Source organism: Poecilia latipinna, unplaced genomic scaffold (genome assembly GCF_001443285.1).
Source record: "Poecilia latipinna isolate Pla-1442-1.1 unplaced genomic scaffold, P_latipinna-1.0 Scaffold37, whole genome shotgun sequence".
Taxonomy (NCBI): domain Eukaryota; kingdom Metazoa; phylum Chordata; class Actinopteri; order Cyprinodontiformes; family Poeciliidae; genus Poecilia; species Poecilia latipinna.
The window spans coordinates 595438-622441 of record NW_015112653.1 but is presented as its reverse complement, the minus strand read 5'-3'; the positions used below and the strand labels follow the sequence as shown (position 1 = coordinate 622441).

General features: G+C 36.9%; 1 protein-coding gene across 2 annotated transcripts in view; it reads right to left on the bottom strand.

Moving 5' to 3' along the window:
• The window catches only part of LOC106954947 (glypican-6-like), a 113485-nt gene that overhangs the window by 22672 nt on the left and 63809 nt on the right, over nucleotides 1-27004 (bottom strand). The window contains exons 5-7 of one of the 2 annotated variants that reach the window (XM_015044800.1): nucleotides 13114-13244; nucleotides 12305-12448; nucleotides 10696-10725 (exon numbers count right to left, since the gene is read on the bottom strand). In XM_015044800.1, the coding sequence (XP_014900286.1) occupies nucleotides 10696-10725; nucleotides 12305-12448; nucleotides 13114-13244 (305 nt within the window). The remainder of the gene's footprint in view (nucleotides 1-10695; nucleotides 10726-12304; nucleotides 12449-13113; nucleotides 13245-27004) is intronic. The other variant, XM_015044808.1, reaches the window with a different exon arrangement.

Here is a 27004-nt window from a genome sequence, read left to right as displayed (position 1 = left end):
ATATGCGTCCCCCCCAATGACAGACTCGTTCCTACGCCCTTGCCGACGACTAAAACTTGTTTTAAATCTACAGTACAAAAAAATGTGTCCATTCTCTTAAGGCTGTCACTGTTGCATTGCTCTGAGAGCTGTTGCTCTCAGCAAACCATTAGAACAGAAACTTGTATACGCATACATAGTATATGGTGTATACACTGCTTATAATGCATAATAAAACAGTTATGTTGTATTATTTAGTCAGAGTGATGATGTGTCTCTAGTTTAGCTGCAGCAGAATGTGATGCGGTGTTGCTGTGAGCTGGGGCAACACTCTGCATCTCCATTACTTCTGGATTTTCAACACCAATTACGGTGGTGTTTTACTAAAAAACGTGTTGACCTGGCTAAAAAAAGCACATCTTCAAATATTACTCATAATGCTTAAAAAAAATCTGCTGAACAAAAACAAAGATACAGATTTTACAAGAGTACAAATACACAACATCCATAGTTACTCTAAGACCATTAAATTAAATTAATTATATAACAGCTTAAAACTTGAAATTACATTTCACAGCTACTGTATGATATGGTGCATTTTTTAAGATAAACCTTTGGAGTCTTCAAATGAAATAAAAATGGCTATAACTGCTTTAGGATCTTACTATAAAATATGATTTAGCTGCAAAAAACTTTGCTTCGTGGGAATGAACAAGTTGCTTCAGTCTATTAACTTAAAACAAAAGGCAACCATCATAAGTCTGGAGGGAACAGTAACTAAATCTACTTGGGTTGAAAGACCAATTTTTGAAAAGGTATTGTAACATTTCTGATAACTTATCTGCATTCAAGAACCAAAGAAATAAAACACTCTCCAAAGATTGACAGCTTTAAAAAAATAATGCAACAGAATCACCTTCCCATGCATCACAAATACACAATCACCTAATAACATTAATGCTGTGTTAAACTGTCGGCACTAAAAGATTCTGAACTGACAGCATCATTATGTGCTTTCTAAATAATTGAGTCTATAGCTATCTGACTATTTTGTGGGCACTAACAGTGCTTTTAGCTTTCTCTGATTGATCAACTGATCATTAAATACAAAAAACTGAAACATTTCACAACAGAGAATCTGGGTGCATCAAAAGTGACACACGCAAGACGTAATGCTAAAACGGGATTCATTTTCTCAAACTTAGATGCACTTAACACATTTTATAAGACAGCAACATGCATGTAAGATAAGGAACTGAATCGCAGCAGCTCTACAGAAAGATACAGTGGCCAGTATAAAATGTATATATCTTTTTTCTTTCCGCTACCCAAACAGGGCAGAATAGCAGATGCATTTTGAATACAGATGAGGAAAAAAATGTTTGCTCTGGAGGTATCAAAGTGATGGTATAGGAAACTACTTGTGGGGTAAATAAGTTGTTTGTGCTGCTTTTCTGCTATGATTCATCTTTATTTTTGGCATCACTCTAGCCACCAATTTAGTGTCTAATTCAGATGAACTTTTATTGGTGTACGTACACCAACAACTATATTTGTTTTAAGAAAAAAACAAATTTTATGCATCAATGTATAAAATGACTGGTGTTTTTGAGCTGGCACATGATGCACATGTCACTTATTCCTATTTTGTACCCTTAAAAGATTGAATATTTACAATAATCCTTTTGGAATCACAGGCCCTTTACATCCAACATCTGAAAACTTTGAAAAAGAGACATCATATTTTTGCCAGATATAATCCTTTAATACTGTAAAAAAGTTATACTGCTCTGCTAGCTTGGTCAGGATGACCAACAAGTTATTACCATCCTATGTGCCACCCAGAGGAAGATGGGTTTATCTAATACATATTTTTGCCACCTTACTCCTTTTGAAACACAATTCATCACAGGTTCCTTCTGTCGGCAGGATATATTGACTGAGTGTCTTTTTTCTTATATTATTTCATCCATATTTGGTGCATCTTTATATTCTGCTCTGGTTTATATTTAACTTTGTGAATTTAGTCTTGAATATGTTGATAGGTTTTTGCTGTAAATTCAGCTTTGCTTGCTCGTCTTCCCCTTGATAGACTTTTGCATCTAAACTTTAAAGCTTTATTCTCCTAAATTTAGACCAGATTTTTTTCTTCTTCTAGCAGTTAAATTGTGAAATATGTAAACTGAGGTATGCTTGGGGTATATGATATATTCAAAATGTGGAGAAACTGCCACGGAAAATAAATACGTCAAGTCATTTTTCTTTCATTTCACTTTATTTTCCCCTCTGTTAAACACTAAGGCCCTGCCTATTCAGCTGTCACTGCTTTCTGACAAATCCAGCATGTGTGATGCATTTCTGCCATTACACAACCAAGCTCATAAAGCTTCTGAGTACAGTATGATTGAAAACCCCATCATCCTGATTGAGTTGTGTCGCTGTGGGATTTGTCTCTCTGTATGTTTGTCACGCGTTATTTAATTGTAAGAAGTGACGGGGTGCGCAGTGAAAAAGGGCTCGACTTCCAAGTCATTTACATAAACAGCTCCTTTCTCCTACTCAGATGGTTTAACTTTTCACTCATGCAATCAGTAAAGAACACTCACAGCCACAATTGTCCCAGCGTTTTGTTTGTGCGAGTGCTCGTCTCTGAAACTTACATGTGTCGGCGGATGAGGTGATATTTGATTACAAGTCACCTAAAGTGCTCAATGACTGTACACACACACACACACACATATATATATATATATATATATATATATATATATATATATATATATATATACACAGACTTTGTGGAGAGCACCTCTAAAGAGTTGTGCTACACATCCACAATGATGACATAGGGTGTTAGCTTGCGTTCATTGTTGTATTTTCATGGTATGTATGGTCAATTTAAAGCAAAAACTGAAGAAATAATTAAACTGATTGAATATATATTTTATTGAAAATAAATAATTTTATCTATTTGTAGAAAAAAAAATGTCCAAACAACAAAAAAACATTGAACAAAAATGCTGATATTGAGCAATAATGTTGCTATTAACATCAACATAGAAAGGAGAGATATAATAAGCAAGGCTAACGCCCCCGTGTTTCATTTCAGTGGTTTTGAAAGATATGCAGGCTTATTTAAGTACAGCTCCAGGATTGCCTTCCTACACATCCAACACGTTAGCATACACAATCTGATCCTAAACCTGTCTCATGGGGCGACTCAGACGAGGAATGATTCTTTCAAGCATTAATGCAAAAGGGCGAAAGTAAACAAGATATGTATAGCCTGGAACAGGGAACCCGGAGCAATCTCCAAGAACACATTCGGGTGCAGCTCTGTCTTTGCTGCACCTGTGAAACAATACAAGATGCTGGACGGGTCCAACAAAATCCTACAACATGGATCCAATGCCTCCATTAGAGAGATGCTAAAGTTTTTTTGACCTATGAGTTGGGTGGCAGGCCAGGGTGGTTAATTCCCAGGGTCACAAGCTGGAAAAAGCAACATAACATCTTCTAGAAACTCTCCATTTATTTTGTACCGTAAATAAGTGTCCAACAATTACGTCATCTAAACATGTCGCATTTTCTTTTCTTAATAATTTTCTAGCTGTGTGGTGCCACATAAAGACTGATCTAGAGTTCAGCAGGTGCTACTCCTGAAAGAGAGCGAGAAGAAAACAATAATACAAAAAAAACCTAAATCATTGAGAAGTCATGGGAAATCTGAGGAACCTTTCCCCAAAGCGCTTAACCTTAACCCACAGCAACTCCACCCAGGATTCCTGGTTTACTGTTTGACAACAAGCAGACTTAACACTAAGCTGAAAATGTGCAGTCAGAGCCGCGGTTAGACCATACAAGTAAATAATGCTTTTGCATGTGGCATGTTTTGAAGAAATATTGTCAATACTTCTAAATGAGAACACGTCACTCAGCAGCGCACATTAACTGGACCGTTGTGTTTGGGTTTATGTTCGCTGGGAAACGGAAAATATTTTCATGTGGTGAGACCTCTTGTCCTTAAATAGAAGTTTGATTTATCCCACCACCAGTAAACTCGTCTGTTTTACTGAGAAAGTGTTGCCTTAGAATAACGTCTGCAAAAGAAACTTTTTCATGTCTTTATCTGCCCAAAGTAAATATATAGCAACACTAAAACACAAGTGGTGTGTCTACAGCAGGTACAGTATATAATTTGAAAAGAAAACATTACCACCCTAAAAATGTTATCAGTAATTCAGTCTCCTAAGCTCATGCTTGCAGCACTTTTGCCCTGTAAATCCATTGTTTTTGTGTTAATTTCACCAGCAAATCATGTAAAAATACATAAGCAAATTTGTAGGCTCAGTCAAAGGTTGACGCTCGAGTGCCAGCATCAACCCGGGCAACTGTTCAGCTCACGGTCGAACGGTGCTCTGAAGAACTGTGCCACATGTGCACAACCAGACTATTTATTTTTATGCGGTCTCAGAAAAAGTATCAGTTATGGCTACAATCTGTGGAATCTACGTAATTACATGCCTTGCTGGGCAAAAGTCTGCAGATACAACAACTGAGAAAATGGAGCTGTGGATAGGCCCACTTTACTTCTATTACATGTATCCCAAACAAGAATGTTTCAGTGGCTTGACATGTTCCTGAATGGCAGAAGTTTAATTCCAGGGTCAGGACTTTCGAGAGGAGTGGATGTGGTTTTGTCTTTCTGTTTTCGTCCAGGATGACTGACTACAAACCGCTCTCTGATTGCTCTTCACTTGAACCTAGAAAAGAAAAAAAAAATGCCAACAGGAACACTCAATTCCTCTCGATGTCATAATATTATTGCTAGAGGTCTATTGCTCAGTTGCTTAAACAATTCATTTATCCTATCGTAAAAACAAACAGCGAATTGGAGATTATATTTAGCAGCACAAAGCAAAAAACACATTTTAACCTAGCTAAAAACTTTGCTTTTTGCACCTTTCTCTCCTTTATTCACGCTCTCTAGGCTGTCCTAATCATAGTCATAGAAGACTTCAACACATTCTTCAGCTAAAAAGCACAGAAGGAACTTGAACAGATCACTAGTCTGTCACAAAGCCCGCAAACAATCCCACTGTCACACTTAGCAGCTATTCATTGACCCGCGAGTTTTCAAGGTAAGAAACTGTGCTGCCAAGACAGACGGAAAAATAAAACACGATCATGGAGGAACCTGACAACAAAGTGTAAAATTCCTGGCTAGTGGGCATCAATTCTCAGCATTTATCTAACGCTGTCCAACAGATTTATTATTATTTTCTGACTGACTGGACTTCCACCAAGTAAAAGCCACGAAAAAAAGCCACAAAAAGACGAAAAGTGATTTAATGTTGCAGTGAGGAGGACAGAATTAGGTTATTTTCCGCAAAGTCTTACTGAACAACATGCGCTTTATTTTTATTTACATTGAATATTTTACACTCATTGCAAATACTGTGCCTTCCCAAAGTAGAAATATCACGTCTCACATTATAATCACAAACTTCAATGTAATATTTTTTTTTTTTAAGGAATTTTTTTTTACTTCAGATGTCTTTAGTTCACAGTAGACAGACAAGAAAGTGGTCTGTGAGACAGGGGTCAACTGGACCAGGATTCGAACCCGTGATGGCTGCGTCGAGGGTCACACACTCTACAGCCTCCTCAATGCCCACCTTCAATGCAGTTTGTCCCATGTATTCCGCTTCTGTTTTATATCCAAGAAAGACTTGCACATAACTTGTGTTTATTATAATTTCAAACTTTGGGCCAAATTGTATGGTAAAAGCTAAACTGGAGATTTAGATTTATCTAATAACTGATCAAATTTTTGCACTTTATTTGATTAACAACAATCAGAGGTAATGCATGTCCACCTTAAAAAACGAATGTATGACGTTCCCAACTGGCTTTTTACTCTTGGGAATGTTAACCGTTTCATGCCACAGCGGATGCTACGAGCTACTAATGTTCAATAATTATATTAAATCCGTTTCTGTTCCACTTTTCAAACCGCTCACGGTAATAGTTGCAGCAAGTTTAAAAATGTACCAAGGAGTGGATTGCGTGACTGGGTGCCAGACAGCCCGAGTGTTGATTGTTTGCTTTCGAAACTGTTTGCAGTTTGCAAAAGAGTGAGACAAACAGTGGAAAGTAGATGGGAGTCAACATTTAGATGTGTCCAGGAAGAAGTGAGATCAAATTTGTTTACAGTTATAGATTTTCCATTTGATGTGTGAAGACAGAGGAAAACAAAAACCTGTATGCATACCGAGTAACCGCAGTGTTTCAGTTCTGTTTTTTTTTATGTTGAGCACAACTTTCTGAACCACTCTGAAGTGATATGTGAGGATAAACCACTGTGAAAAAGCATTTGCCCCTTACAGACTTGATCAAGATTTTTTTTTTTTTTCTTTTCCGCACATCAACATTTTTTGGATCACCACATACTGTGCATGTTAATTTCCAGCAAAGATGAAGTGAGTAAAAATACAACATGCAGTATTCAAATGATGATTTTATGTTTCACAATTTCATCTATGTGAAACAGTAATTGTGCTAAAACTAATAAGGCCGTAAGGTTATGAAATGACTATTCTTGACTGTCTGGCAGGGGGCAAAATTTATGGTTCAATCAATGTGGGCAAATTGTCCTGGTTCTGCAGCAGCAAGTCAACCCAGAAGAATCACACTACTACTGTTACATTTGACTGCCAGTGAGATGGTCTTTCACCAACATGTTTTGTAATTTTCTTGCCAAATGCAACATGAAGAACACTTTTCAAAAGGTTTCACTGTCTTCTCATCACTCAACATATTATTTTCCCAAAAGCCAACGAGCCAATGATTTCGGAAACGTGAGACCAGTGTGCGATCAGAGTAGGAGGCTCATGGACTTCACCTATTTGTTTGTTTGTTCGCCTTTTTGTTTTTCTCTTTTCTTGAACTTCTTAACACAATGAGCATGACGTGTTGGGTTTTGTTTTTTAGATCTTTTATGCTACTGTATGTTGTCAGACCTTAACAAGAAAGTGATTATTTTTAAATACTAGAATAACTCGCCTCAACATGCAAACTGCTCAAACCATAGGATCATTCAAATGGCTTTTTAAAAAAAAAAAAAAAAAAACATTTTTTCACCAAAGAGAGTGAAGTTTCTGAATTTAAATACAAAGTCCTCCGGATATATTATGCATTTTTATTCAAGGAAACTGTTTTGAACGTGCTGCAAAAACAGAGTCCAGTGCAGCTGATGAGCCAAGAGTCATGGATGAATGGTTTAAATTAACAAATATTGTTCTCAACAGAGTCTCTCTTTTGTCAGCGTTTAGTGTGTTTCTTTCATTTCTTTCCTGTTGCATCACACATGCATGTAAAAACAGTTTCACACAAGGGAGACAAAAGGAACACCTTTTACGAAACTACCGTAATTCAACAGCATAAAACTTGTTACAAAAGTCAAATTAAAGGCTCCACTCCTTATCTTCAATGTGCCTCTAAGCCTGACAGCGTGCCGAGCCTTTATCCCCTCTTTGGACTTTAAAATCTCCATTTCTCCCCAAGCTTCGAGGGTGTGTGCTCTGACAGAATGTCAGGCAATTAAACAGTCATGGCTCATTGAGCCGGAGGTGGGTCTACTCCTCCAGGCTCCTCTATAAGCAACGGCAGAAATGAGTACTGCCACTTCCTGCCTTTCCTCGCGCGTTCTTTGACTCACCAACTTCACAGTAAATCCAGACAAGAAGTTCTTATCAAAGGACACTTTAAGCCATCGTCAAGTTCCACAAGGTTGAGCGGTGCCACCGTCGCGGGTAATTATCCTGTACCAGAATGTAAACGAGGACAGAAAGTGGGACAACAAAGAGGAGCTCTTGTGGGAAGACCTCAGATCTGCAGGGAGTGCTGCAGCATAAACACATAAATGCTGTCACGCTAATGAAGGCACGACAGAGCTGTTAGAGAAAGACTGACAACTTTTTTTTTTTTTTTTTTTCCCTTTTACACCTTTTTCTGCTGTACGCTGTGAAGGCAAGATAAATAAACACCAGGCAGTGGTGTCAGTTAGGATGTGTATTGAGAGGAAAAGCTGCCGGCAAAACCAAAGTTGCTGTGTTCTGGCATTTCTCAGGTGTAACAGGCCTGCAAACGGAGTCGGCTACAGTCTGTGTTTGAACTTCTCCCTCATTATTGGGTGGAAATAAAGAAATGAGCTCAAACCAAAGCTTCCTGTGGGAAAAGCGTGTGTCCTGTAGCACAGTGAGAAATGAGCGCCTACATTATAATTAGGCAAGGAAAAACATACCCATGCCATAATGTTTTCACACAGATGTTTCAACATTACTGGGATTTGCAGCTACTGACTGTAGCTACTAGCCGTAATTACCCCAAAGCTCTATTTTAAGTCACTGACATGTCTTCAAAAACTGGGGGGAAAAAAATAGTCTTTTGTTGAAATCTCAAGGTCATAATAAAAACAAAGCATATCCCTTTAAATCCTAAGGTTTTTTGTTCTTTTTGTCTTTGTATAATAAACAATAATACGATGCCATCTATCGTGTGTACTTTTGTGTAATTGAGGCTGGACCAACATTGTTTTAGAGTCTAGTAATCATTACCTCGTTATAGTTAAAACCAAAGAATTAATAGACAGTGTGTTTATTTTTTTGCCATCACTGCAGAATGAAAAAATAAAAATAAAAATGTGAAGTCAAACATTGGTCAAACTTGTGGGTTTACCCTGTGGAGTGGTCACCACTCCATTACAGGACCAGTATGCTTTTCAGTGTAATTTAATACATTAGCTTACCATGTTTTTATTTGATCTCAAAATGTTTAACTAATAAAACCAGCATAGGTTATTGTTATTTAATATAACACTATGTCAGCATTTCTAGTATCTGCCAGCTAAATTTTGCCAAAATGCAGCTGATTTTACTAAATGCTGTCTAATATTATTGCAATCTTTAATACGATGTAAAATATTCCCTTGATGTAAACATCCACTTTTTAATGCTTTATCATGTGTAAATAATCCTAAATTTATTAAGAACATAAATAGATCACTGTGAAAACCTTAAAGCAAAAGCAGAAATTACGTGGATTATATGAGCTTTTAGAATTATATGTCCAGATTTGGCCTAGATACAGTACAATGTTTCTTCTTACTGTAGGAATGCGAGCGAGGAACCACAGAAAAGGCAGAATAGCATCAGTAGGCAACTCACAAAAAAAAAATGTAAAGGAAATTTCTGCGTCAGTGGCAAGATACCTGTGACAAAAAAACCATCAACTGTTTTTGAATAAATAATGGCACAAACTAAATTAATAAAATGTATGCATTTTCATCCTGGCAAGAAGAAAGGACAGTTTTGTTTTACTGGGACATATATCGTTATCAGAGAACTGCTATTTAATAAGTCTCACAAAATGTCCGTATCATGATCCAAAATAAAAACGAATGCTTAAAAAATGGTCACAATCGGTGACAAAAAAAATGTCACATGCAACAATAAGCACCTGCTGCTTGGGTCGAAACATGAGGAAGTTATGATGATTGCAAATTGTTTTTGTGTTTGCTGGGGATCACTTGGTTGAAATTCATAGTCTCCCTTCGTTTTGACAGGGTAGATTATTTTTCACTGTACATAGATGCAAGAAGAAATTTATAGTGGGCATTTTATTTATCACAATATGTCGTAACATGTTTTCTGCTCATTCAGGCTGCAAGAGAGGGAGAGAGAGAGCAAGACTTTGAAAAGAAAACAAAAAGGCTGGAGCAGAGCGAAGTTGCTCTGTTGAGCATTCAACCTTTATAAGACGATGGATTCAGAATCGGCTGTAGCCTTTAGAAAGTCTCAGAGTTAGGGTAAGGATCTGCATTCTCTATGGAGAATATCAATTATATTCTGTATTTTAAAATAACTTCAAAATAATAGTAAAATAAAACTTACAATGCAGGCAGCAGGACTTATCTGCTGCTGCTGCGCATATAAACAACGAGTCGATATATAATAGCGACGTGAAGGTTTTAATCCTACGACAAATGAAGTTGCAGTTTTAAAACAAACCTAAGGTAAGGGCATGAAGCCAAACTCAGCTAAATGGAAAGTCATTTTCCTTTTCCCTTTGCACATGGTAAATACACCATTGGGAAATACTCTTTGTAGCATCACGTGGTCAGGACAGGGTGGATCAGGTTGGTTTGTTAATGTAATTTGTTGCTGTTGTAAACTTATTTAATGAAATTGGAATAGATGAATTTAAAACCTGATTTAATGTAATCTATGTAAATTACATTTAGCACTTAAGTTGCAGTGGGAAATATCCTGATTTGTTTCTCCAGGAGTTGACTTGGCTTGAGGGATGACAGGAGATTAAATTGGACTTCAGAAATAACCGCAGATGTGTCAAACAAGGTCTGTTTGTTTTGAAAGCTTAGATTAAGTGTCTTTTTATCAATATAGCTCATATAAAACATCTCATATGCAGGCATATGTGAGTCCAGTGAGATGAAAATATGACTGTGACAACAGATCATATTTATTATTGGCTGGATATACTGAAAATAGAGTTTGAAACTCTCAGAATTTGCTAAATAAAAAAGGCTATTTTCCCTTTCAGCCTTAAATCACAAAACAACGCCACACAACAACAGACCAAGCAAAAAAAAAAAAGAAAAAAAAAAGAGTAAGTACAACAAATATTGAATCTTACACTGAATTGCATCGTCCTCCAAACCATCCTCTGGTTTGCAGCAAAAAGGCAGAAACACAGAAAATCCTTATTAATTTAATTAGGTGTGGATGGAAGAATCAATTGATGAGCACAAACAGCTTCAAACAAAAAGGCTTCTTCTGCACAAGGGAGATCAAAAATGCTCTGGTAGTCAATCAAAATGAACAACAACATATAATTAACACTGCATCAAAGTATTTAATGTGTGCCAGTGTTACTTCAAAAATCCATAATTATTGTTAAAACAACAACTTTCCCAGATATGCAACCAATAAAAAACTTATCAAGAACATGGCACATTTTGTTTTGAGGATGCAATATAAAAAATATACCAATAATTTTGGTATTAAAAGCAGGTCCAAGGATTAAAATCGGGTCATTTATTTTTTCAAATACAGTGTCTTTTTTTTTTTTATCGTGTCATTAAAACCACACAATTTAATGAATTACATTGGGATTTCTTTTTATGAAAGATCACCACAAAACAGAGCATAATTGTGAAGTAGGGAAAAAAAGATACACAATTTTCAACATTTCTTATAAAGAAGTCATGGATTTGTATTTAGCCCCTTTTAATCTGATACCACTAAATAAAATCGCTACATAAAACCCATAACTTAATTGGCCTAAACCCTAATTCCAACCGTATTTTTCAAACCTCCTTCCAACTTTAGCGATAAATTTAAAACTTCAATAGAGTCCAGGAAGCAATCGGTTCTCCACAGTCAACAGCCCAGACCCTCTGCACGAGGACCAGGGTCTGGTTTTTACCAGTTGCCTGTTCTGTGGAGGGTTTTAAAGTGAAGTGATAAATCCACTTGTTCACTCAGTCCTATATCTTTACATCCTATTTCCTTGTTGTATTTGTTTTCTTATCTTGTTTTTATATCTGTTTTTAACTGGAGTTGTTTTTATCACGTTGTTAATGTTTAGTGATTTGTTTGAAAGTGCTTAAAATATGATTATGTTTGAAAATGACAAAAGTCAAAAGGGGGTTTGAAAACTTTAAGGCTCTGTGAATATCTACAGACACACAACAGTCCCTCCATATTGATTTCTGAAAGGAGTTGACAAAGTATGGCTCGAAATAAGCCTCAAGATGGGAGCTTTGTCAGAGCTAAATTGGACTCCAACCCTCGTGTTAACCTTTAACATGACTCAACATTTTAGATTTCAAGGTTACTTGAGATGGATTCTCCTGTAATAACATCAAGATGAACAAACACGGAGACAATCTGACTGGAAATAAAGGTTTGCTCTAGAGCAAGAAATATTTTGGTCAGCCTTGCAAAATCTATCCGTCACTGTTTATCCTTTTTCTCTTCTGTTTGCAAAGTACACAATCGCAAGAAGGGCACCGATCACATCCCACCCTTCGCCGCCCTCTCGGGGTAAAGCTGTTGGTTCGTTAACAAACAAAAATCGATAGATGGGGCTGAACAGAGGACAAGTGAAAAGAATTAATTTCCGGCTCCAGGGGTTTACGACGGCAAATCACCTGCTTTAATCAACAGCGTCGAGGCAGAAAGACGAATGATGTTTACGATGTTCTGGTCGAAAACGGCAGTGTTTCACCCCATGTCCTTACCAGTCTGTCCAGGCTTGTGCCAGCTGCAGTGGTGGGCGGCTCCTCCGGGTTGTAGGGCCTGAAGCGGGCGTTGAACACATCCGAAGTACCACGAGCAGACCTCGAGATTTCTGCAAGTTTCGGCTGGCCACAGCCTTGGAAAACCTGCAATTACAAACACACGGGCACACAGCTGGCAGCAGTCTGGATGGCTGTGGATGCTGAAAATAGGAGAAAACATGCAGCGTCTTTTTTTTTTTTTAAGTCTCCTGAATCATTCAGTCCGCACCACCAGAGTGACGGTGCTATGTGTCAAAGCTGAGGTAACCGCACTGATAAGTCAGGGAGTTAAAAGCTGTGGTCAATGCTATTTAAGCTGGAAGGGCTTCGTTTTTACAGGCTTTGGGGAAAACACCACAGATCTAGTTAAACCGTCAACAAAACTGCATCTGTTGAATGAGGCAGTCAACAGAGCGTTGAGCTCTGAATGGGAACTGGCATCTAAATCGGTGTAGGCAGAAAAAATATTCCTCACAACCACCTACATTTTTTCCCTTCCTAACTGCAGTTTTGCGGGCAAGGAGAAATGCAGTAAAACACAGGAAACACATTAAATACTGTTAGCTAAACTATGATTATCTGACCAATGTGAAACATGTAATTCAGAACCTAAATTGGCATAATTAGAATGTGTTGTACACACCTTAGACACAGTCCAGCATGACGAGCAAACTGCTTTTTTTTTTTTTTTTGTTAAGAAAATATGAGCGGACCTCATCAGAATGTGTACGGTGCAGCTTCCATTTTTCTGTGGAGTATATCTGACTTACCCTGAAAGAAACCTGGGCACTGTTATCTTGCATATTCATGATGGCCTCTGAAATCTTGACATCAATCGGATCCATGACAGATTCAATGTTGAAAGGCCCTTCGAGCCTCTGCGCCACCAGCAGCATGGCATCTGTCACAGTGGGAGCAAAAAAAAAAAAAAAAAACAGGTTAGAGGGATGAGACAAAGGGTGTGGACTGACACACATCTGATTAGTAATGGATGTGATAAAAGGATAGCTGTAATGGCACAGAGACAGTGTCTTGCAGGATCCCACAAATTTTAAGGTATTTCTATTGGAATTTTATGAAAAGTAGATGGTTTATGTAAAATGGAACAAGGTTATCAAATTATTTTGAAATAAAAATCCACCTTTTACTTTTTGGAGGCATCTCTACCAGTTTTGCACATACAGAGACTGAAATTGTTTTGCATTTTTCAAAGCAAGGCAGTAGAAGCTCAGCCAGATTAGATTTCGATTTTGTATTTGGGAACACAAGTCTTGCCACCACTGACATGGACAGGGTCATTTTAGCATATGAACAGCGTTCAGTCTAAACCATCTCACTGCAGCTCTGCCTGAAAGTTTAGGTTTGTTTCAGAGTGAGGATGGTGCATTCAGGGCGGTGTGCAGCAGCAGTAGCATACCAGCAGTCGTAGCGCTCTGCATGTAAACCAAACAGTTTAATTTTGGTCTTGCCTGAACAGGGCGCCTTCTTCCGAATGCCTGGTGCGTCCCCAACTTGTGGTTAAAACTTTAAACCAAATTCCTTACGACTTTGTGTCAACAAAAGTATTCATATAATAGCTCTCCTAGCCAGATTTGTTAGTAGCTTTGGTAATATTTGACCTGCAGAGCATCACAACTGAGCTTTGGATTTCTCTAGATCGTTCAAAATTCCTTATTTATGCTCTCCTTGCCGAGCCTTTTAGTGTAGGCGGACCACAGTAGATGCTCCATTAAATGTTTCAAGCTGGAGAAATTGTTTTTATTTCATCCAATTCTGCTTCAAACTTTCCAGAACCTCGCCCCTGATGTTTCTGCTACAATCCCTTTGTCTTCATGATGCTGCTTGCCATCCAGTTTTCTCCAATAACTCTCTGAGGCGTTCACAGAAAAACTGGATTTGTCCTGGATGGATAGTTTCTTATTGGCAAATTAAAGGACTTCCACAGGCAACTGGTTGAACTGAACCTCAGGGGAGAGGGGCAGAACTAAAATGCACAGCACATATGTCAGCTTTATTTATTTATTTTATTCTACATCATAGTTGTGAATTTCTCTGAGTTTGTCTATCACACGATGTCCTGTAACTTTGAAGATTTTTGGTTTTATCATGTGTAATATGGAAAATAAAATAAATGCAAATGAATACTTCTACAATTTAGCACAAGAGTATTAAGCAGTCCACTATCATGAGGGGAAAAAAAAACAACTATTCTAGAAAACGATGAGGAAAACGGTTTCATGTGGGTCCCCAAAGACAATGCTATCAGGGTGCGTCTCATCTCAGTTATGTAAATTGCCTTTCTCTTTATTTCTACAACCCTTGCATAATTAGTTGGATTTATTTTATGTGAATTTGTCCTGCCCCGATCTGAAAAGTGCTTTTCAAGCAGACCAAAGGTTACGGAATTGGTTAATAGGCTTTCTTTTTATTGTCTTCCCAAGCCTCTGGTGGGTTCTCAAGCTACAGATATGTTGAGCTCCACTATCTTACGCTGAAAAGAAAAAAAAAAAAACTGGAAAAAGTCTGCTTCTGCTCTTTTGTAGGAATTCTTTAAATACTTCAGTACTTTGCCAGCCCAGTTCGTGGTATACAGAACTATTCATGCATGGGTAAAACAAGCTATTGATCAAGATAAACACCACATATTCGGTTCAAGTTACTAAAACATGACCATTTGTCAGCCAAATGAATGGGTTTCATGTTTCCACTCTTCTTTGAATAAAGCTGGAAACATTTCTAACAGGTCTGCTGTCAAAATGTTGCTCTATTCAGATCCTTCAATTTTTCCTCTTCCCCCCCCCCTCCCCATCAACTGTGACTGTGTTCCTGCTAAAGTAAAAGCTTCCCGGCAACATAGCGGTGCCAACAACAAGTTTCACAGCAAAGATTATGTTCAGGGTGATATGCAGTGTGAATTTTCAACCAAACATAATATTTTACGTGCAAGCCAAAAAAAAGTTGTTTTGATCTCATTTTGTGGAAAACAGAACTTATTTTGGCTTTCTACCAGCAATGGTTTTCCGTTTACCATCCTCCCAATATAACAGTCATCTGGTTGAAGGATCTAAAATGTAAGGATTTGTTTGTTTGAACAGGTTTGAAGTTAGTACGTTCTTATAGCTGGGGGCAATTTCAAATAAACCAGTATGACAAACAGCCAAAAATGTTACTTCTCCTGTTCCCCCCTCAGTCATTACAATCATGACTGCTTTTGATGGAAATTGAATTTTTATGTAGATCCACTTGATCGAGTAAACAAACAGCAGAAAGTGCTGATGAGTTGTTGATTTAATAAAGAAAACAAAAAAGAAAAACCTGAAAGCCCAGCACATCTGCTGCAGGAAGGATAGAGGTTTATTAAATTGTCTGGCCAAAAGCCGGAAGGGCTTGTAAAACACACGGCTCTTCTCATTACCTCGCATTTCTTTCATGCATCATAAACGACGGCTTTAAAAAGCATGTTGCATTCAAAATCCTGAAAAAATGTGAACAGAATGGATTTCAAATTAGCTTGATTTTGCACAAGGTTAGCTGAGCGAGTTGCAATAAACAGAATTAAAGTGCTTTTAATCACCTATATATATATATATATATATATATATATATATATATATATATATATATATCTCGTAGGTAGTCTCTTGCCACAGCACAACAAGACCCAAATACTCCAAGGATTAACGTGAAATGTTCTCTATAGTGGCAGATCTGAGTTTGAAAGTCATGACTAGGGAACAAGACATCACCAAACCACCAACTCCCCACTGAGCAATTTCCAGATCTGGAAGCAGAGACATGTTTCTCTGTCCACAGACCTCCCAGGACAGGACCTCACCAGCAGGCTGTCATAATGACTAAAAATTACCTTGTAACTAAACAAGGTCATCCTGTCATTTGGACACTACGGAAACAATGACTTCTAACATGATGCCTCTGACTTCCTTGGCTGTTTATTTATTCTGCACACAAACCAAAAAAGGAGGCCAGTTCACTTAAAAAGTTTGCAACTTTAGTTACCCCACCCTTGTACACAAACAGATAGGATCTTAAAGCACTTTAATTAGAAAAAGAAAACAAGATAAGAAAGCAAGATCGTACAGAAAACAAAACAAGCAAGCAAACAAACAGAAAGAAACAGAAGGAGCTGTTCAAATTTTCATTTTTTTTCCCCAGGAACAGTAAATGTCAGATGAAAAGGGTTGAAAGAAAAAAAAAAAAAACACATTTGGCTCCGGCTCCATTTCTTTTCTAATTATGCTGAATTCAGAGCCTTTGAAAAAGCTCTTCTGTTTGTTTACACTGTGATTTGCAAACAGCCTGTGATACTTGCAAGGATCTTAATATGCCAATTACGTCAGTACTAATTGTGCGGCTTGCACTGCACCACAATTGTAAAGAAGCAATTTTCAAGAACAGTTAGGCAGACATCTGAATTAGACCATCAAATAAATTGCATTTCAGAATATATCAAGCACCAATTTGCAGTAGGTATGGTTACCCTGTACGAGGATGCACCAATATTTTTGAAAAAAATAATTGATTCCAAACTAAAGAAAAGATTAACGTATCATACATTCTCTAGTTAAGGTAAGGATGTTATGAAACTACAGTTAGAAAGCAGGGAGGAGCTGACAGCTCTGCTGAGCAAATATCAGGTTACACCCCCATGGGCAAATGTACAAAGCTGTTTCTGGATGCCAAATGTGTGCCAACCAAGCAAAAACTCAAGTGGCATCAGACTCCATTTAAACGAGGTACTATGCAATTAGTGGAAGGTCCACCCATATTTATGCAAAGTATAGATTGGTAAAAGTTGAGAGCTGTTCTTGTTTCACAGTTTCCACAAAAAAAAAAAAAAAAAAAAAAAAAAATGCTGGAATCTGCAGGTAACTTTCTAGCTTGAGAAGGAAAAGAGAAAAAGCAACCTCCTGCGCTGCTGTCTTTACATACTGTGCAAGATGGATGAGACGTGCTGTGGAATCTCTGCCTCGCTTGCTGTGGCGAGGGTGAGACGAAGGACCAAGGGGAGGCGAGGTAGAGTGGGAGGAAGAGGCAGGAAGTGAGTGTACAGCCAGCATCCCATGATATAAATCTAGACCCCTTTTTTTCCTTTATCAAGTTAAATTTTCGGAACGTAATTCTGCACAAGTGTTTTGGTTTCTAATACAATTGTCAGCTTGTAGAGTATAAAACAATCCGATAGTTTTTAACTTCGATCAATGCTTTTTATCTTGGAATTAATCGATTAAAGATGCGTCTTTCCACTGTCAACGATCTGCAGTGGCACATTAAATCCAACTTATTGATTTTTGAGACATCATTCTGACATGATTCCTCCATTACCATGCCTGGCAATCAAAAGAATTTCAAAAGGGAAAATATTTTTCACCATGCTGCATCACATGATAACCTAGTGAGTTTGTAGAAGAGAGGACAACTGGAAATCTTCTTGAGATGTGATGGTGTTTTAAATGAAGGCTGTCAGAATCTCTAATGACCCTCATGACCAAATAGCTGAGATGTTTCATTTGCCAATATGATATTTTTAACTCTTAAATGCACTGTGGTGTCAGAGCTCCGCGTTATAATTAAATTAACTTAAATTCATTATTGACACCTAGTTTTTAATTTTAGCTGATCATAACACACTGAAACAAGCAAGAAAAGAAATGTGTATTTTACAATCAAAGATGGTGAAAAAAATAAGAGGAAAGCTTTCCAAACTCTGGTGGCTTATCAGTAACTCAAAAGACAGATGAAACAACTCGGCTGAAGGAAAGCAGATAGGTCTCTCAGAAAGAAAAGACAAGGCGAAGAGAAAAGCAGGGGAATAAGAATAAGAGATGATTGGCTTGGCTGGTTCCCATGGGAGAGGTACTCCTGCATTGCATTCGAAAACTACGTACTTGTAGAATTAATGACTCTCATTTATGTGGAGTACATGAAGTCCAGCCCGCTGTGGCACCGGTGACACACTGAGACAAATTTTGAAGGGCGTCGCTTTTGCAGGGCTTAGATAGGCCACTGGCCAGACAGAGGAAATCTTATTATCAACATGACACAGCCATTTGCAACTAGACACATTTTGTCCCATTTTGGACTGAAGGTTTTTTTTTTTTTTGTTGTGTTTTTTTTTAACAAATCGGACTTACTGGATAGAAATATGGAGACTGAAAGTGACAAGACGTAAAATTACAGCAGGAAAAAAATGGTTAGTTTTAAACCTTAATGTTTAAGTTCATGATATGAAACAACCTTATTTGTTCTGTCTTGCTGGAAAAGGACTGCGGGAAAAAAAAAATGGAAAAGGTAATATTACTCTGGGCTCTACCTCTTTACCGAGATTGATGTCCACTTAAATTCAGTCTATGTCAGCCAGCGGTAACCTCCAGTAGACAAGGACAAATAAGGAAAGTAAAGAGGCCCATTTATGGCTCTTTGGCTGCAAAGAGTTTAGCAGAATGAAAAATGGCCTCCAACGTAATTCTGATTCTGCAAAGCATTGCTCATCTGTACTTCACCTGACTAACTAATAGTGCTGTGAGACAAACAAATAAGGGAGGGAAGGAAAAATAATAGTGTTCACAAGGTCACCATAAACAAACAACATTGATGTGGTCACAGAAAGAAAAAAGAAACAAATATTACCACCAGATGCTAATACTAATAAAACAGTTAGTATTAGTGCTACTGCTACTATAACACCTGCAACTAATACAACGAATCACTACCATTCCTACTGTTACTCTGATTACTAATCCAAATAGTACTGCTACTGTGAATGACATCGCTACAATTAGTATTACTATTGAAATTACTTATTGCTCCTGCAATAGCTAATTTGCAATGACTACTTTGACTACTTCTACTGCTGTGAACACCAATGATACTACCAATATTGGTACCATCAATACTGCTATTACTGTGACATGTACTGCTACAACATCTAGCAACACACATACTGAAACTTAAACTGTAACTAGGGTTAGAAGTATCACCTGTATTACTACTACAACAACTACAATTACAGCGAGTGTGACCATTACTACCACTATGAAAACAAGTCCTACAACCGCTCCCCCCAAAAAACTCCTACCACCACTAACCCATCTGGTTAGCTTTAAATTGTCTGTTGTCTGCCTACTAATCTGTAGTATAAACTTTCTTTAGTTGAAACTAAAACATAAAGGTTCCCAGATCCTGATTTGTCAGATCCCTGCTGTAGTTTTTTTTACTTCCTTCCTAAAAACTGAACTACGTAGAAAAGTTGCCTGCCGATCTGCATATCAGCGGATTAATGTGTGCGCGTTTGGGAGAGTAAATTGTATTGTACTGTAAAGCGCTTTGGGTGGTAAGTATGACTGGAAAGTCCATTTACCATTTAAATGCTCTTTTACTGAGAATTCCTATAAACACCCACGTTTTGAGAGTGAATAATGGAAATCCACAGAAGGGTTTTGGGTTAATAATATGAATAAATTACCTCTGCAAAGACATTTAGGCTAAAAGTGGGTTAATTATAGTCAGGATGTCAAAGCCTTGTAAGAAGTTGAAGACACGTTTCAGATGTGTAACAGACACTGTTAGCTGATATTGGAGAAACTAATTAAGCAGTGCCAGGCTCTCATAAACTCTGTGCTACAACCATCCACACAAAAAAGAGCAGCAGTATAAAAGTTGTTAAAATAGATCAAATCAAATCAAATTTTATTTGTATAGCACATTTCAGCAAAAAGGGAGTTCAAAGTGCTTTACACCACAAAAATCAACAACTGAAACACATAATTTTCCCCAGGCTTGTTAGTACACATGAAAATGTTGGTTAGCGTTTCATTAATTATGCTACAAAAGCAACTCGAAGCAAGTGGGTTGCTAGTCTAGATTTAAAAGAACTCAAGTGTTTCCACTGTTTTATAATTGTCCAGAAGTTTGTTCCAGATTTGTGGTGCATAGGAGGATAATTTTTTTAAGCAGACCTGTGAAGACACTGTTGCAGTAATCAATGCAACTAAAGATAAACACATGGATACGTTTCTCTGGATCTTGGTGAGGAATTAGTCCTCTAATCTGGGAAATGTTCTTCAGGTGGTGGATGGCCGGCTTTGTAATTGTCTTTATGTGGCTCTGAATAGTTGTGGTTTGAAATTATGATTCAACATAAAATATCACCAATACTTAATCAAATTTTTACCTGGGTTTGTGGCTGACAGGCATTTTGATGGACCATCCCTGTGTGAGGAAAGCTGCTTATGTGTCAAGAACCTGAACAATCAAGTATAAATGAAGCCGACAAAGAGCTTTTGTTCAGAACGAAATATTACTGTGGTGCTAAAAAGGTAACAATCATTTAGAGAAAAAAAAGTGATGTAATGTTTCATGGTGCAGTCATCCAAGAAATATCAACAGTTATGGCCACAACCTGAGAGAGTGTTTGTTAACAACTTATTTTCACAAAGTTTTGAGTGTCAGGATTTACTGTGAATTGACCACCATAAATCGCCATGAAGAGTATTCAGAAGAAACTAGTTACGCGAGTAATAAAAGTTAATTTAAGCCCAAACACCGTAATTTGCACTGTATTTTAGCCATGGTTAGCTTAGGGCACATTGTTAACAAAGACAAGGTAGGTAGCTGATGTTATTTGAACTGAATTTGAAGAATAGGGTGGATGAAATTAACAGTAAAGCATTAAATAGCTTCTTAGGTTGCTATAAGATCATATTCAATTTAAATATTTACTTATAATCGTGGAAAAATGGTTCAATTTCAGTAGAGAAAGCATAAGCATTCCCAAGAAAGCTTTAAAGAAGATTCCGATAACATACAGGGCTGTCACTGGAGCAGAGCTAGCTCAGGAATGGAAGGAGGAAGGTGTGAATGATTCAGTTTGCACGGTGAGACAGAGAACTTTGAAAACTGTTTTTGGTCAGGTCTCGCCTGAAAAATAGATCTTTAATCTCAATGAGCTATTCCTGGGTAAATAAAAGCTGCAAAGAAACACCCATACTGGCATGGGGTGAACAGGGATAGGAAAGAAGTCACATCTGTGAAAAGTAAAATAAATTAATACAAAACACATCAAGCAAAGACTCTGCACAAAATATGAGGACTGGACCAGAGAGCACGGGGATAAAGTCTTTTTTTTTTCTTTTTTTTTTAAATTCCAGATAATAAACAAATCAATATCAGCATGATGCCAGACCTAGATCTGGTAATGAAGCAGAATAAGTAAAATCTTAAAAAAAAAAAAAAAAAAAAAAAAAATCACCATTTCATTTCTGCAGCTTTGCAAATTTTGATTATAGCATGGTCACACAATAAGCTGAAAACAATATTGACGACCAATCGTTGTTGCTTTGTTGTTCTTTGAACGGGAGAAGCCCAGCTCACTAGACAGCAAGTGTGACTCGTAATGTAAAGTGGAAAATTAAAGTAGCATCAGAAATAGAGCTTCAGCGCTAAACGTATGAGGCAGCATGGTGCACTAATGAGCTGTTCAGGATCAGATCATGTCAGTAATTGCGTACAAGATTTCATAGAGATTCAGACACTGACTGCTGACAGGGAATGGGCTTTACATGTTTTTTTTTTTCCCCCCCCTGCAAAATTGTTGAAAATGTTCAATTACTACAGCAAAGCCCAAAAATTAATAATTAATCACTACCCAAAATGTTTTGTTTACCATTTTTCTTTGCATCACATATAGTAAATAAATGACTCCATATGTTAGAAGATGAATGTAATCAACAAAAAAATAAATAAATTAATTAAATTTTACACTTCTCAAAATATACATCTACTCTGTCTTTGATATGCTTCTTTGTTCATTACAGGTATGTTGTTCATTTACTAAAACCAGCTTGATATTCAGCACATAAAACAGATGCCATCTTGCTTGTGTTTGCTGAATTTTAAGCTGTCTTTAGATGCAAGACTCTGGACTAACCTTGCACTCTGTATTAGCAAGTAGTATTAGATGTTCTCCACAAAAATAAAGCATGCGAGAATGATCTTATATTTAATGGATGGTCGAGTTATGTAATCAAAAGCCACGAGAAGAAAACCATATATTTCACAGGTAGGTGAATTCAGAAACATCTCTTAATATGTGGTTATTCCACTAGCTGAAAAGTCAGTGAAGAAGTCAAAGGAGCACATTCCTTCAATTAAATTCATTTAGAGTCACTTTACTTAGACTAAATAGTACATAAATAAAAAGCATAGCTTGTGAAATAATTCATCCTGCCACTTCTTAGAAGTATGTGTAGATTTTGAGTTGCCTTGTTTTGTTTTGTGTGTATTGGGGTAAAGAGTGTTAAATTCACCTTGTTCTATTTCTTTATGTAGAGATCGGCAACAGTTGTATCATTTATTGTTATTAGCAAAAAAATAAAAAATACATAAATAGAGTGGAAAAAAAATTGTCATTTATTATAATGAGAAAACTTAAAACCAGCAGCACATTTAGGATTGTTATTTTACTTATTTATTGAGCTGTTGGTTCCATGAAAGTATCAACAAAAGTCAACATAATTGAAAATATGTTTTTATAAAAGTTACACACTGCAGCTTTAACGGTAGCATTTGTATTTGTGGGCCTCTACAATCTATTGGCAAAAAATATATTTTATCAATGCACATTGATTATGTAAACTGTGGCATGATTTTTCTAAGTATAATCAGCGGTAAATAGCTGATGAAGGGAATTACATAAAAACATGCAGATTTTAGTATTTGTTCTGATGTTCTACAAAGATGTTAAGTAAAAAAAAACAAACAATTAAACTGTACAAACTCTAGAGTTATAGTTCGGCTCTGTTAGGTTCAGGCTTAAAGTAATCCTTAAATATTACAAACAAGTTTCTTCAGTTGAGAAATAATGTTTAACTGTGAGGCTTCTCTATAGCAAAAAAACATGCACACAGGAGTTAATATATGTTTTTTTTGTTTGTTTTTTTTTAAATAGTTACCCAACAACTAATCCGAACAAAGAAATATGTAGGAATAGGGTCATCTGTAAAATTAAAATATTATTAGAAATGCGGCATGTAAATTGGCTAAATTGTACAGTTTTACATTCTTGTCAGAAATCACTTTCAAACAGAAATATTTATTTGAGTCCCAAGACAGCTAGAACCCATCGAGACAGATGGGTTCTAGCTGGTTAAGATGCACTGATCTGTTATTTTGTATTTTTATCTTTTTATTATCTTTTATGTTCTTTGATAATCATTATTCTTTTTATTATCTTTTCTTTGCTTTATAATTTGATCTTTCTTTGTTTGATAAAACTTATTCTGCTCAGATTATTGTGCAAATTGATCATGCTGTAAACTCAGGCGGATCACGTGAACAGGGCGTGCTTAGCTCTGGTTGACTTGGGTTGGGCTCTGATTGGTCTGGTGGTTCACGCTCTCAGCCCATGATTGGCTCATGGTCAGAGAGCGGCTACCTCTGATTGGATGGCTCGCCTGCAAGGATGGAAATGGCCATTCCCCCTTTGCACGCAGGCATCCCTTTGTTTAAGAGATAAAATACGAAAAAGCCCGCGGTTTGGTCAGAGTCTGCTGTGGATCGCGTCCGAATGCCCAGCTACGTTGATGCTACCGCTCTATCTCTAGGCCGAAGGCTCTCCGGCCAAGTTTCATGAGGTAAGCGCTGATAACCTGAATGAATCGAGCATCACGTGTTTAGTCATAGAGTGTTTTGTACTGTATTCTGTGGGGAAATAAATTGAGCACATTTAATTCTAGCAGAAACAGCGTTCGGTTTCGTTATTGCCGCCGATCTCCTTCGACCCTGATTTAAAATTTCATAAAACATGCACTTAACCAGCATCAATCTATCAGAGTGAGACAGGTTTACATCCTTATGGTGAAGAGGATGGGATTTAGAGAAATTACATTTTTACATGTAAACACTCCAGCATCCTTGTAAGCAGAAGCTGTTTGTGCCGTCTGAGTTTCGGCCATTGACTGACCAGTTAAGTGATCCTTTGTTGCCAATGCTTTATTCATGAGGATTAGTTTCCACAAAGGGAAGGTTTTGCTGCCTTGAAATTAAATAAACAGGTTGCAGCAGGATCCAGTTACCAAGTGAAACAAATCAGCTAATTAAGAAGAAATGAGCAGATAGAATCGATGCAGATTGCTTCCAGTGGTGACATGCCTCTCCGGGGGGAATAATAAAAGCCTGTAAACACCAGCGCAACAAGACAGGAAAAAAAAATAAATAAAAAAAAAATATATATATACACACACACACAAGCATATTAAAGACTGGCAGAGTCGACCAGTTCACTTCAGACTTTTAAAGGACTGCGAACGTGCCAGAGGAAAAATAAATAAATAAATAAAAAAAATCATCACAGGAATCAGAAGCTTGTCAGCAGAAAAAAAAAATATGACAAATAAAAGTCAGAACTGCAGAAGACAATATTTTTCAATAGTCCTTGTGAATGATATGCAAACCACCTGGAAGGCAGGAGACCATAAAGGAGAAAGGAGGGTGGCAAATAACAGAAACAATGGCAAACACAGCCTGACATTTTCGAGAAAAACAACACAGACATTGAACTGATAAAAGAGAAACAGGAATACATGATCTAAGCAATGAGTATAAAAGATATCCATGGACTGGATACCCAGAGGACTTAGCTGTACATAAACATGGAAATTCTGATCACGTTCAGATATGACACACAGATGGACAGCTGTACATAATAATAAGTAGTTAATCTAACAAGAATCTAATCCCATTTTAATTGCATCAAATTCAATATGGGCTACTTTTTGCAATGCATGTTCATTCTATGTAACAGGGTACTGTATATAAATTGCAAATACACTTAAAGTTACCACTACGGCTTGAAACTTTGTTTCAATATTTTATGCACTGAGCAAGTTTTAGGGTAAGTCAGCAAGGATTATGTCCTCCTGTGGGAAAAAATGGATTAGTTACTGGCTACTCAGCAGAGTGCATTTAATTAGTAGTTCAGGCTGGATTTGTTCAAAACAATATAAAGTAACAAAGTGAAAATCGCAGTATGGCTTTAAAAATGTGTTTAGGTTTTTCCTATGTCATGTATGCTAAAAAGTTTGTTTCTGATAGATAATGAGACAGGTGTATCTCAAAATATCAATAAAACAATGTAAAATGACTACTAATTAAATACAATCATCTGTTTTTGTAAGCATAACGTGCCAAAAATGATTTTTACCTTTCCCAAAAATTGGTGGAAAAACTCTGAGTGGCGCTACAGCCATCAAACGCTTCTTACAGTTGCTGACCAGATTTGTGCATGTTTGTACTAATCTTTTGATGACTGTTTTCACCAATTAACTTCATTTGAGTCTGGAAGGCCTCATTTCCATCACCCTAATGAAATGAATCGTTTCCTCCACAGATTCTCTATCATACTGAAGTTTGGATTCCCACAAGGGCCAGTCCAAAATCTTAAAGTGACTTCTAGTCTGAAGAAACACGACGGCAAAAAATTACTTTCAACGTTTACTTGGGGCATGAATAATTCTGGGATTAACTTTAGGATTTTGAGTTGGGAAACTTTCTTGCATCTGATATTGAAGTGAAGCCACTGGTCCAGTCTTCATAGTCCTGGGATGTCACATGTCACATTTTAGTTGATGGTACTTAACAACCCAAAAAGTTATTGCACATTTTGATAATAACTTGTACAAACAGTTAAGCCCAAAGTTATTCACGCACCTGGCAGCTTTGCATTTAATTTCACCAGCATGTTTCTTCTGTAAGGAAGTGATTTTAACAAACTGGAGTGTCTGCCAGAATCTGACAGACAATCTTTGGAAGGAGCTTAAGATTTACGATGGCTATGGGAAGTAGGTCTTCCAAACACAAAGAGCAAGAGCTCTACCAGGAAAATTAATTATCAAAAAAACCGGTGGAAACATGAAACATTTCAAGAACTGACTTGAGTTTGTAAATTTACTCCATTTAATTGTCAAGTGTGTTTAATTTAAATTCTTGAGTAATTTTGTTATTGACTGTAGCAGATTATCAGACCATCTCATCAACATTTCCTATCTAAAAAAGGTCAGAGTTGATAGATCTGAACTCTATTGAACCCATGAATCCCGCTGTCAACAATCTGCAGTGAGTAGACTGTAGATTGTTGATTATTAGAGTATTATTAGTGTTCTCACTACTGAGCGGAACAGTCAGTAGCTCTGCAACTGAAAAAAGGGACTGCATAAAAGAAAGGATCATGTTGATGGTTATTTTGTGATTACAAACTTATAAAAAAGACCTGGTTTATTTGTGTTTATTCAAGAATATGACCAAAAATAACATAAAAAGCATTTTGGATTTAAAAATACTGAATTCAGGTGGTACTTATTAAGGCATCATGACTGGACTGTAACCCAAATAACCTCCTTGTTATACCCAAGCTGAATTAAGGTAGAATCAGTACATATGTTTGTCGTAAGTGTAGTTTTTGAATAGTATTTTTTAGAGAATTTACAATAACAATTTTGGGGTTAAACTGCTCTTTAAAATGTCCATTAGGAAAAAAGGTGTTTCTAGCAAAAAAAAAAAAAAAAAAAAAAAAAAAAAAAAAAAAAAAAAAAAAGAAAAATTAAAAAAAAAAAAAAAAAAAAATTTTGTTAAAAAATTTTTTTTGTT